This window comes from Ochotona princeps, chromosome 12 (assembly GCF_030435755.1).
Source record: "Ochotona princeps isolate mOchPri1 chromosome 12, mOchPri1.hap1, whole genome shotgun sequence".
Classification (NCBI taxonomy): Eukaryota; Metazoa; Chordata; class Mammalia; order Lagomorpha; family Ochotonidae; genus Ochotona; species Ochotona princeps.
Window position 1 is genome coordinate 58,709,860 of NC_080843.1, and position 13,438 is coordinate 58,723,297.

Genomic DNA, 13,438 nt, shown 5'->3' on the forward strand with positions numbered 1-13,438 from the left:
AGTACAGGGCTTTGGCCAGAGGGTAATGAAGTAGGAAACAGTGGTTCTGGAGCTCATGGATCTTCTGTAAACATCACAGGATGCGTAAACCTTGTGCTAGTGGTCCTGGGGAAGACAGAAATGGCTGTGCTCACTTGTGGAACAAAGAGGAATGGGGATCGACAGCAGATGACCAAAGATAGGACTGGACAGCCAGAGCTGATTACTAGAGGAACCCAACCTGTGAGCACAACAGTGAAGATACAGGAGGCTCTGGGGTGATGCTCACGGGCCTCAGGAGGCCACTGTGTGCGCGCAGAAACATATGGGAGCTGCATTACTAATCTGGTGTTGATACGAAATGTACTCCTGGATAGCTGAAGATGCATAAACGAGGCCATAGATGATGCAGCTTTCATTTGGTCAATATTCATCAGGTTTCCCTTTACCTACCATTCTCAGATTTAGCAGACTGAAATGCCATTTTTCCTGTTATTTCCCTAATTAAAACTTCATCAGCGCAAATGTCTCTGCTAATTTTAAAGAATAAAGACTCTAGTTTTATTTCATCAATGGATTTCTGAACTCTTATTCTGAATCAGTGGTGACTTTGGTTCTTCCTTATGCCATGCGTCCCATGGATCTAAGGATTCTGTCTTGTATATTTAGGTAACAAGTCACTTTTGAGGTTTACATGAAAGGAATGCAAACCTGTCAAAGGGAATTTCAGATCAACAGGAGACAGCTAAGCTTACCCTCCAAAGAGGTCACTTTATTCAAAGCAAGTAAATTTCAGGTTCTAGATGGACTGCTCATTCTCGAAGGGGTAAAGAGGGTAACAGATATGGTTTGGGGTAGGTTTCCAAAGTACTGAAACTGTTTAGGATCCCCTTTGTGGGGATCAGAGAGCTTAGTCTGGAGTCAGACACTGATGAGCTCTTGCCAGCCAGAAGCATCCCACTGGCTGGCCACGTGTCTATGCCTTTGCTAATGTTACTTAGTTTCTCTGAAATCCGCCTCCTTTCAAAGGGCAGTGCTACAGCTTGAAAATGCAGACATTTAAACCCCCAATCCTAAGTCAATGACACTAAGTGGGCAGAAACATCATGCAATGGTGTTTAGGAAGGAGGTGGGCCTCAGGTGAACTTCTGGAGGGCTGGTCATACAGCTCGAGAGACACCTTCCTGGATTACCATGTGGTTCTTCCTCCACACAGGCTCTGCCACCCTCCGCAGGTGCTGAACCAAGGTACTTATCCCACCTTGCAGTTGAACCCACAACACTGTGAAGTAAATAAACTCTTCTTTTTACAAAATCAGTTGCTTCAGGTATTCACTGTAGTAAGCAAAAGTAGGCTGCAGCAGGCACATCAAGTTTCCCCTTCTCCCAAGGGGGATCTCAGGAGCTGCTCAGTCCATAGTTACCCTTCTACCTACCCACTAAACTCATGGGTCACACTTGGGTGCCACCAATTTGCACAAGTTCAGATGTTGGCTCCTTAGTTATTTCATGAGCTTAGAAATTTGCTCTAAATTGAATTTTAAATACAGACAGGAATATAACCTAATATAACACATTTAACAAATATTTGCATATTATAATCACTATATATTTTTAACGGAATCATGAAAAAGAGTTAACATCAATTTTTATCAAATAGTTACAATGGCTTTTACCTACCTAGCCAGCAAGTCAATAAGTTCAAGTTTTGACATCCCATCAGGAAGCAGTCGAGGAATAGCAGCAACACAGGTCCTGAAAAGATCGATTTTGGGCTTTCTCTCACCCCTAGAATTCAAAGGCAAAATGTCAACGTAGGTCAAAAGATTGTAAGAATTAAAAAAAATTAGATGTGATTATTTGAATAAATATTAGATTCTCAATCACTTTGTCAAAACCCTCCATGGAGAAATTAAGCCACCCATGAACTCTTTCAAGAAACTTAAATGACAATATAGCAGCATCATCTACATTTTGACGATTCAATCTTCTGAGAAAAATCTAGAAAACTGGCACTAAATTAGTACAATCATAGAATGTGAATGTGAAATTCAACTGCAAGGGCCTGTAATGTGCTCTGTTGGGTTTACTTGCCCTAGTTTCTTCAATTTCATCCTTGGAGTGTCAGTTTGCGTCTAAGCTGCTCTGGTTCACATCCAGATTCTTGCTGGTGCACAGTGAAAGCAGCAGACAGTGGCCCAGTCACTTGGGCCCCCACCACTAACTGTGGGGACCTGTTTGAGTTTTAGGATCCTGCGAAGTGAGGCAGTAGATGGAAGACCAGCATCTTTCAAAGTTTCTTTTTAAGAAATGCAAAGTAGCACAGACATATAGGAGCGATTTCCTTTTGGCACAGTGACTAAGATCCGAATGAAAATCCAGCAAGCCGACTTCATCCTCTCTAATGAGCACAACCAAACGGCCACTGTGCTCTGTGACATCATTTTTTAGTGTGCTAAGTTTATTAAAATGAACCTAAAATAAAACAAGTGTTGACTTCTCAGATGCTCTGCTTTTGCGAAAGTCTTCAGAATTGTTTTCTCCTTCTAGCTCCTCTGGCGTGAATTCGATGAGGACTCATGAGAAGCAGGAAATGCGCAGTGTCTTCCAACCAGCTCATGGAGAGCTGTCTACAGGGAGACCTCTTGATAGCTCAACAACGCGAAAGCCTCACTCTCACTCCCAGTTTCAACAGCTCTCCTAGCTTGCTCACCAGATTTTTTAAACAGCTTGGAACCATTTTCATATCTGTCAGAAAACGAATGACCCTGACTGGCCAGAAGCTTAAGGGAGATGTTGCCAGATTTCCAAGTCTAGATTAGAAACCAACCAATGCATGATTTCCGGCTCCTGCCATACTCTCTGCTCTCTGGACTTTTATGGAAAGCAATGAGAATCCCCAAAATAACATACTTTAGAAAATTTATTGAGATGCTTAAATGAAAAAAAAATATCCTGCTAGCATGAACCACAAATGGATTGAGGAATAAAGACTGAGCAACACAGGATGTGCAATGTTGAAGTTCACCTCCTAAGCAGGGCTTGGGAAATTGGTGGGTCAACCTCAGACGTCAGCTGAGATGACTGCACCCATCAGTGTTGTGTGGCCTTCGCCCTGTTCCCTAAACACGTCTCAGATTCTCTAACATTTCCCTTAGTGTTTCAGAAATCAAACTGTGAGTTATTTTCCACCCAGGGAGCTGCTTTAAAGTTTACTATGAAAAATCTTTCCACCCTATTTGAAGAGGGGTATCTTAAGACTGATTGAATATGAATAAAGAAAGAATCATCATAGAAAAAGTGTGGAGTATTTCTTAGAACATCCACATTTACCTTTAAAACTGCTTCTTTTCTGGTTTTGAGTCCAATAGTTTTGGTCCTCTATCTTGTGATGTCTACTAATTGTATAGCTTTATTTCATAGCTTTTAATTTCCTTATTGCTATTTATTTTTATTATTTTAAAAATTTTACTAATTACATATAATTTTCTTTATTGTTCATCAGTTACAGAGTTTCTATCACATAGCACTTATTCTTTCTAAATTTCTTTTTTGTTTAAGATTTAATTTATTTATTTGAAAGGCAGAGTTATAGGCAGGCAGATACACACACATGAGAAAGAGACTTATTATCGATACCATTTGCTGGTTCAGTCCCCAAATGGCTACAAAAGCCAGCACAGGGCCAGGCTGATGTCAGAAACCAGGAACTTCAGCCAGGTCTTCCATGTAAGTGGCAGGGACCCAAGCAACCGATACATTCTCTGCTGCTTTCCCAGAAGCATTATCAGGAAGCTGGATCAGAACTACAACAGTTGGGATGGGAACAGGTGCCCATTTGGGTCCCTGCATCACTGCAGGCAGCAGTTTTACTTTTTAAGTTACAATGCTGAGACAGAGATTAAAAAAAAAAAAGGGAGAGAGACAGATAGTGAACAAGGATTGTCACGTGTTGTTTCACTCCTCGAGGGCCACCAAAGCCTGGAGTTTGAATGAAGTCCAGCTCTATCACATGGAGAACTCATTCAGAATGATTCATTCTTCCTTAAGATGGATGACACAGAAACGACTAAGCAGGGATTGTCACTAGAAACCAACCAACCTGCATTTTATGAAGCTGGAATGTTAGTAACTTGGCGATATCATTCTTTCACATGGATTGTGATGCAGCTTGGAAACAGTCACTTCTGCAAAATGTGGACTAGTAAATGAGCCATGGGCCCCATAGTCTAACTTCCTAGCCTAATGACACTGAGATGCAACCAAAATAGACCTATCTCAGACCTTATTTTTATAGTTAGTCAAATCTTGATGAAGTATTTTTTTGACTAACCTTAATATTTTCTTAGAACTCTTGATTCCAATGAGAATGAACTTCATAGACTAAAAGAAAAAAAATTGCTATCTGCATCTTCTGAGTAAGTAATGCCTGATTGGTAATAGTTCCCATCGTACTCACGTGATCATGTCTTCTGGCTCTTTGTTTAACATCTGCACGTTAGTGAGCATCATACACCTCCCCACTTCTTTATCAAGGTGCCTCAAAATGTTGTCCACTGCTTTTCGTACTTGAGAGTAGTATAAAGACATTCCTGAAAAGCATGTGTTACACTTGAGTCTTTGGCTAAATCTGTCAAACAGTGGCATTGTGGCAGATGCATCCTTTAACGTTATCTAGTCAGGATGTGCAATCAGTGCCTTCTGTAAGCACAAGAAGTGAATCAGATTCGCTCTCTGGCCTGTTGGCATGGAATGCTACCTCAGAAGGCCCGTGGGAAATAAAAAGGTAAGCTTTCAGTGCAAAACTTTAGAGGTCCACACAGAGCTTTTCATAGCATGCATTTTCCATAAACTTTTCAAAGCACCTCTATTGTGCCCTGCACTGAGGGAATGCTTTCCAAACAATCATTCAGTTTAAATTAGTAGGAATTCTAATACTTCAGCAAAAAAGTTAAAATAAATGAAACACAAAGCTCTACCTCAATTAAATAATTACTAACCATTATTGCTCTTGCATTAAAATCATTGGAACTTACTTTGGCACTGTGTCATTAAAGATTAAATATTTTAAAGTAAAAAGTTTCAGCATGTTTATCCTTCTTGTCTTTGGAATCCAGGAAATAACAAAGTTTGTAGCAGTTTTCTAAATTTGGGCACTTCATAAGAAAACACACACACAATCACCTTTTTTGGAATAAGATGGCCAAGTTAAAAATACAATTTTGTTAAACTCACAGTACAACCACAGGACATAGGGTGGTTAAAGCACAGGTTGGACTAATTCTACTGAAATTTTTTAAAAAAAGGAAATGAGCCATAAGAATTCAAAAAATTAATTATAAGAGAGATTACCTACAAGAATACACAGATGTTTTGCAAAGTTACTGTAAATGTAGGTAACCAATGGTAGATGTTTTCAAAAGCCATAGTTAAAAAGTCTTACATTTAAATGGCAAAATCCTTGTATTTACCAGGAAGTTCCAAGAAGTTTAAAGGGCAGTGAAACAAAACACAGAATGAATCAATGAAAACAATCAATTCTGGAATGTTTCAACAGCTACTGTGTAAAGATTTAAATGCATCTCAGCGAAAAGTCATTATCTACTGGTCATTTAAGAGGCTTAAGGCCCTGCTAAAACACATGTTGGAAACCTACCTATCATTTTGGCTTCCTCTTCAGTTAGCGTTTTACTTAAGTATGTTTTCTTCACTCTCAACGTGTTTCCGGAAGGAAGAACAGCTCCAGTCACTGGCATGGGAGGCTCCCCATCTTTCTGCTGGAGGCTATCTGCTATTACCAAGAAGGCCCGTAAACCAATGTTCATTCTCTGTAAGACAACATGTTCACGATGAAAGGAGAGGCCCAATGATTGTAGCGGAATGAAACCATTAGTCTTATGGAGAAGATTAGCCTGTGGTCTAGGTCAGAACATCATTAAAAGGCACCAAAGTGTAGGCTAATCTTACGAACAAGACATTGAGTTTCTGCCAGTGTTTGTTGCTGCATCACAAGAAAACAGCTGGAGAGATTTTCATCAGGCTTGGAGGACATGTGGGAGATGCTCAGAAATTGTATTTTGTGCAGGATTGCTGAATGAATCTCAGGGGGATAGTGGATACCCACTGGATCAGATGCAACCAATGGCAAAGGAAGTGAACAAAAGGCTCTTACGCCTCCAAGAAGGGAGATGACACATGTTTTAACATGTCAAGATAAAATGCCCGGAGTCCCAAATGAGAACTGCTAACATCTAATTCTCAGACTTGACTGTGATCCACAAAGACCAGCAAAGTTAGAGAATAAGTTTTTGGAAGCCACTGCTGCAGAACCTATATTGATGAAAGCATGTGGTTGTCAAAGAGGAATTGCTGTTCAGGATCAGAGCTCATCTTCCTGGGGCTTCGATAAGGCTTCATGTGGAGTGGGCAGGTGACTTAGCAAGGCAGCTGCTCTCCACAGCATTGCTCTGAGAAGATCAGAAGGTATCAACACACCCGTACTTCCTTGAACAACCACATATAAAACACCTACACTGATGTCTTCAAGCCTCACAAAGTAGTAAGCTCCCAAATATACTACCTACAGAAGAAAGCCTTATAATTATCAGTAATAGTAATTATGATTTTATAATTATATTATATAACCATATGTTGTTATATGATTACATACATACATATAATTATATTAATTTTATATATCTTATAATGTATCAGTACTAATGATTATGGTAATTATAATTTATTGAGTTTCTCAAATACAGTTCTACATCATACTTCTTCCTGTTTATAATTTGTCTGTCTTGGGACATTATATAACATTGCCAAGTCCAAGTACCAGCTTCCTTTCTGTAATATGAGGAAGATAACACTGTTGAATCACATAGGGTTAGGATTGGTATCAGGATTAAAGAAGATAGCTGACAAATAATTGCTGGCAAATCCGTATTGGCAGTCCAAATATCCACCTCGTATTTGAAAGTCAGATTTATGGAGATAGAATTCATGTGTAGAAAAACTTGTGCCTTGTAGTTGCCTAAGTAAGTTTTGAGAACCATACAGATTATTGCCATCACCATCAACATCCAAATACCTGTACAATCCCCCTACATTTCCTCCTGCCTCTCTGTAATCAGCTTTGTCCCCTAACCCTATCACCGCCTAGTGCTTTCACATGTGTGGACTCCACAGCAGAAAGCCTTTGGGTCTTGGTCTGGGCTGCTCTCCTTCAGTGAACTGCCCCTGAGATGCTGGTGTGCAGACCATTCATTCACGCCTTATTAATTGCTGAATGGTATCCCATTGCATTGATGATTCAGAAACTGCTCAGCATACACTAATTTTTAGACATGACTTGCTTTCATAATTTCAGTGGTGAAGAATAAAACTCCTACAAGATACTCATACAAACTTTTGTGGACATGTGATTTCCCCTGGATAAGTACTCTGGGGAGGAGTTCCTGTAGGTATATGTTTACTTTTGTAAGAAATTTTCAAATTGCTTTGTAATTTTTTGCATTAACACCACAATCATATGCATTCTTTATCTTTTTCCCCAGCACATCTCATTTCCTCAACTATTAATGAAGTTGAATATCTTTTCATGGTCCTATTAACTATTACTGCAAGAATACTTCACAAAATCACAGAAAATGGAATTGCAAGATAAAGTTTATTTTGTGTAAAATAACTTGAAATCCACATTTAGTTGTTTCATAAAATCATTTTAATGATACTTTAAATGATACTTTTAATGATACTTCTTTTGTGAAGAAGCCCATTTTGTTTACTTAAAAATCGAGTTGTGTAATTTTCTTATTGAGCTGCGTGTGCTCTTTACATATTCTGGATAGAAGTATTCAGTTTAGATATGTACAACACAATCTCAGAACACCTTTCTCCTACTAATTCTAACTTAGTTCCTGTTAAGTACTGTTCCCTACTCAGCTGCCTTTTTTACCCCTTCCAGCCTCTGGAAACATCATGCTATTCCCCACTTCTGTGAGATTCACTTTTCTAGGTCAGACATATGGCTCAGATCATGCCTTTTAAAAAAAATTTGTCTATGCCTATCTCCATGCCTTTCACAATCATCCATGCTGTTGCAAATGACAAGATCGTATCAGGTTTCTCTCTGTAACTGGTAAACAATTTTGTCACAGTCTGTGCCTTCCTATTATCTTTTAAAGCGCAGACATTTTTATTTTTATGATGACCAATTACTCAGGTTTTTCTGTTAAAATTTTCATGTCCTAAAAGTTTTGGCTAATTGAAAACTCACAATGATTTTTCTCTTGTCTTCTGGAAGATTTATAGCACTGGATTTTACAGTTAGGCTTTTCATAAAAAACGTTTAAAATTTATTTACTTGAAAGAGTTAGAGGGAGTGACAGAGACAGAGACAGAGACAGAGAGAGAGAGAGAGAGAGAGAGAGATGACAGAGGAGGGAAGAGAGAGAGAACTGTGATTTCCCAGGCAGGTAAGCAGGAACCCCACCACTTGAAGCCATTATCTGCTGCCTCTCAGGCAATTAGCATGATACTGGAAGTGGAAGTGGGCCATGACTTGTACTCTGTGAACAGGTACTCTGATTTGGAATGTGGTATTCCAACTGTCCTGATCACTGTTTAACATTATAGCGCACCTTGAACTCCATTATACATAAATTTCTTGCAATAGTGAATAATTTTCAGTGCAAAAATTTTCCGTCAGTGTTAATGCTGTTTATCATTGCTATTGTTAAGTTGCTCACTTTCCAATTATTCATTAATATACACTATATATAGTATCTATATATACATACATATATATAAAGTCTCTTACAAACTTCCAAAAATCATTTTATTAGTTTTGCTAGATATTGTTTGAGATTCACGGAGGAAAATTCAATTCTGCTGACTCTTGAACTGGTATTTCTTATTTCTTCATTTTCACTTTTATTTACACATTTTAATTGTATTTGCATGGGGGTGGGGCAAGCTTCCATTTGCTGGCTCCTTGCTCAGTTGCCTGTGCCCATTAAGGCAGGGCAGGGCTGAGGCCAGCAGCTGCAGCTCAGCCTGGGTTCAGCCGCCCAAGCCCTTGGGCCATCACCTGCTGCCTGACGGTTATGTCCCATGGGAAATGTGGGTCAGACGCACAGGAACTGGCCCAGAACCAGGCACTGCGATATGAGACGTGAGGGTCCCAAGAGTCTCAACTGCTGTGCCGAACGTCTACTCCACTGCTCTTCCTTCTAGAATCCAGCAGGAATGGGTTCCAGAAGGGCAGCCTGCTAGGTTTGGCTGGCAGTGATCTCAGAAGTTTAAAATGGAATGTGGTGTCCATTTGCATCACCTGTGTTCCACCTTACACAAAATGCCCACCATGCACTGGAGTCCATGATGAGTCTGGCCCCTGTGATGGGAGACTTCACAGCTACCTCCCTGTGCATACATTGTCTAGTTTCACGTGCTTCAGTATTTTTTATTACTACCTGTATCCACTCTTCTTTATCATTTTCCCAATATTAAAATTGTTAACCTACACCAGAGAGTTTCAGTAAAAGCACCTAGTTTTCTCAAATGGAAAACATTGGTACTGCACGGCAGAACTTGGTGGGCAAGACCTGCTCTACAAGAACAGACACAGCAGCAGATGTGCTTCAATCTAAGTCTACTCATCCAAAAAGTCACTTCTGGGGCCCGGCGGCGTGGCCTAGCGGCTAAAGTCCTCGCCTTGAATGCCCCGGGGTCCCATATGGGCGCCGGTTCTAATCCCGGCAGCTCCACTTCCCATCCAGCTCCCTGCTTGTGGCCTGGGAAAGCAGTAGAGGATGGCCCAATGCATTGGGACACTGCACCCACGGGGGAGACCCGGAGGAGGTTCCAGGTTCCCGGCTTCGGATTGGCACGCACCGGCCTGTTGTGGCTCACTTGGGGAGTGAATCATCGGACGGAAGATCTTCCTCTCTGTCTCTCCTCCTCTCTGTATATCTGGCTGTAATAAAATGAATAAATCTTTAAAAAAAATGTCACTTCTGAAATGCTGCCATCTGGATTTGGACATGGACAGAAACAAAGAGAAGAGTTTTTAAGAGAAGATGTACCTTGCCTCCCTCCCATAAGTGGCCAAGCCAAGGTAACACTGAATATGGGCTCTGTTAGAAGTGCATGAAAGGAGCATTCATACCTCGGGATTGAGACTGAACGCCTTGGCTGGTTTTCCCACACAAAGAAAATCGAAAATGATTTCTTTCATTGCAAAATCCAAACGTTCCTGGAGGGACAAGAACACAAAAGGAAAGTGTTAAAACCCAAATTTAGCAGGAAATGGATATTTTCACTATATGCACCGGATATGTGATGCTGACTGCTGAAAGCGGAGATGGGTTGAGCCTCACAGGGTGCAGGGATTCCCTGAGGGACATCAGGGCCAGCTGCACCCTTGGTGGAGCCGCTTGGGCCTGTCCAGTGTGCACAGAGGCCTTCATTATATAAGGTCTGTCATCAGCTGTTAAAGTACAGAATGGCAATCTTCCTCTCTCACACACACGGTGTATGAAGTAACACCTGAGCTATTTGGTTGGCCATACAAGTAGGCCAAACTCTTTCTACCTGTACTACAAATGTTGGTAACTTTCTAAAATTGAGTTTAAAAGCACGTAGCTCTAAAGAAAGGAAAGAGGAGGCAAAGCAGGGGAGGGGAGGGAAGAGGGAGATCGGTCTTTTATCTGCTGATTTGGTCTTCAAACACCCGCCAACAACCAGGGCTGGATCAGGCTGAAGCCAGGAGCCAGGAACTCCATCTGGATCTCCGTAATGACCAGTAGAAACCCAAGTACCTGAGCCTTTATCTGCGACCTTCCAGTCTCACGAGCAGAAAGTGGGTTTGAAAGTGGGAGAAAAACTCAGTACTGGTCATTCTGCTGTGGGATGTTGGTGTGCAAGCAGTGGCCTATCCTAGAACCAATTTGGAAGCACATTGATAACATCCTTCGAATGGCTTTTGGTGAAGAATGAGTTCTGGATAAATGCTAATGTTTCAATTCAATTCCTTTTTTTTTCTTACAGGGCAGGAGTTATGTCTTTGCTCTCCTGCAAACATGAGAGCCTTTATTCCTCCCTAACTCTCAGTACCGAGAGCACACAAACAGAACAATTACACAGGGAGCAAGAGTCAGGAGACTCCTTCACTAAGTGGCTCTGTGACCTCATAAAGAGTCACTCTGACAGTCACAAATGTTTCTTCATTTGTCAGATGCTGAAAACGCTTGCTGGGGCCATGGATGTCATCATTCGTTCTGAAATGAAAAAGCAGCAGCTAAATGTGAAAGTTCTCAGGACCCTTCTGAAAGGTCTACACACCCAGGATAACATTTTAGGCTTTCCATATTTGAAAAGTATACTGACGGAGGAGACTGGCTGCTTAAAAACCATTGGACCATTCTCACTGCTAGTAACATCCCCATTACCTGGGCTATGAACTGGATGATTTTCACAAAGATATTCAGAGGCATATCCCTTGGCACCACACCGCGGGACCCTTTGGGGAAAAGCGTGGTGATGATGGTTATAAGTCGGCTGAAAAAAAAAAAGAGGGGGTGGGGAAGAGAAAACAAGCAAGGTTGGCCGAGTTCCAGCTCTTCAAGGGGGTTGCAGCTGTCCCATCTTATCTGAGCATCACAGAGAATCCAGAGAAAGAACAAACACCACCTCACCCCTTTCATTAGCATAATTACTCTGAGAAAAGTGTTTTTGGACACGAAGGAAGGGCTGTTGGAAGATTAAAGATGCTTCCTTTGTGAAAATGGCAAATGCCAGTCTGGAAGTGGACACTGCGGATCCTGACACAGACAGGAGTCTGCACTGGCTGCTGGGCTAACCACCAAGGAAGGCCTCCAAATGTTCCGGATCTTAGGTCAGCTTCAGACAGCTTCTAAACAGCTAAAGCCAGCACCCGCCACAGTAGCTAACTGAGGTGGTTACCTGAACCCTAGCCAACTCTTTACCTCTGAGTAGCTGTGTTGCTTTCACATTTAATTCGAATCATGTAAACCCAGAGAAGTCTGTAGAGTGATTCCAGTGCAACTCGAGCCATCTTGGGGTCTTTGTTCTACAACAGAAATGAAATGATCAGACTGCTGATGAATTGGTGACCCTTCTCTGGATGCTTGGAAGAGGCACGCCCCATGTGGGTGACAGAGGCACATGGCCTAAAATATTTTTTGTTTTGCACCCAAACTTTTTTTAACACCATTTTTCATGTACTTCAGGCAGTAGGCATATGTTGGGGTTTTATATTTGCATAGCAATTGACATTTTTACATATACACATTTGTTAACTGATTTTGTAAAGCATGATGAGAAAGGGCAGGACATTACCCACAATCTTCAGAGGCCAGTATTCATCTTGGCGCTCTGTTTTAACTTTTTTTGTTGTCTTCTCTGTTCCTGCTGCTTACCTTTTTGGTGCCTCTGTGACTGATGTCCTTACACTCTTTAGGAATACAACAATACAGAAAATGAACCACTGTGCTCCCGCAGAGATAGAGGAGCAAAGGAGCTGTTTTAATTTTACATTTATACATATACATATTTATAAAATCTTTTTTGCCTGTGGCTTATTATTGACAATTGATTTTGAGCATTTCAAGATGGTATCATGATTACTGCAACTGCCAACTAAACCAATTTCATCGTCTCTTTCATTCCCTGAAGTCAAATACAAGTTAAAAAATAAACATGATTGTTTACTCCCATGCATTTAAAGTCTAAGTGGCTTCTAATCATTTACTGAACAGCATCTGAATTCTATAACATGGCAAGTGAGAAGCCTCTTGTTGACTTGTAGCAGGTGCACTCCACACTGCCCCACCCTCCTACAAGTCCCTGGGCCTGGAATGGCTGCCTGTTCTTACTCCCCGGAAGATGCAATTGGATGTCACTCGCTCTTACATTCTCCTCCTCCTATTTCTCCATTCCTTCCTGCATCCTCCAGAGATATTGTTGAATGCCTCTGCTTCTGTTTCCTCAAGTATCATTCCACCTTTTTTCTTGAATGCTTCCCACCAAACTGTAAGCTCCACGCATTTTGATTCATTTTTGTATCCTCAGGGACTACAAAGAGCAGATTGAACATTAAAACTAAAACTTATTTGAGTAGTTCAAAACCTTGGGGCACCAGCAAGGTTTTCTTTCTATGTAGAACCTGTACAGGAAGTGACCATTGGTTTCTAGTTGAAGTTAATCTTTGCTATTATAGTGATAGTAATCAATGTCTTAGATTGTATGACATTTTGGTATTCCAGGAGTCCCCTCACATGACATTAATTCAGGGATTTGATAATTAAGAGGGGCCTAATGAATTCCTCAAAATCTGAAGATCAGTGAATGACAGCTGGAACAGGAGTAGAATTTTAAGTATTGCTGTCTTGGAAACTGGAATGTGTGTATTACAACATTACTGCAGCAAGCACTCTCA

General features: G+C 41.0%; 1 protein-coding gene across 5 annotated transcripts in view; it reads right to left on the bottom strand.

The window, feature by feature from the left end:
- The window catches only part of FRY (FRY microtubule binding protein), a 440,002-nt gene that overhangs the window by 138,453 nt on the left and 288,111 nt on the right, over nucleotides 1-13,438 (bottom strand). For all 5 annotated transcript variants that reach the window (XM_058670891.1, XM_058670892.1, XM_058670888.1 and 2 more), the window contains 6 exons: nucleotides 11,967-12,070; nucleotides 11,430-11,538; nucleotides 10,148-10,234; nucleotides 5,636-5,807; nucleotides 4,439-4,571; nucleotides 1,660-1,767 (listed from right to left, as the gene is read on the bottom strand). In XM_058670891.1, the coding sequence (XP_058526874.1) occupies nucleotides 1,660-1,767; nucleotides 4,439-4,571; nucleotides 5,636-5,807; nucleotides 10,148-10,234; nucleotides 11,430-11,538; nucleotides 11,967-12,070 (713 nt within the window). The remainder of the gene's footprint in view (nucleotides 1-1,659; nucleotides 1,768-4,438; nucleotides 4,572-5,635; nucleotides 5,808-10,147; nucleotides 10,235-11,429; nucleotides 11,539-11,966; nucleotides 12,071-13,438) is intronic.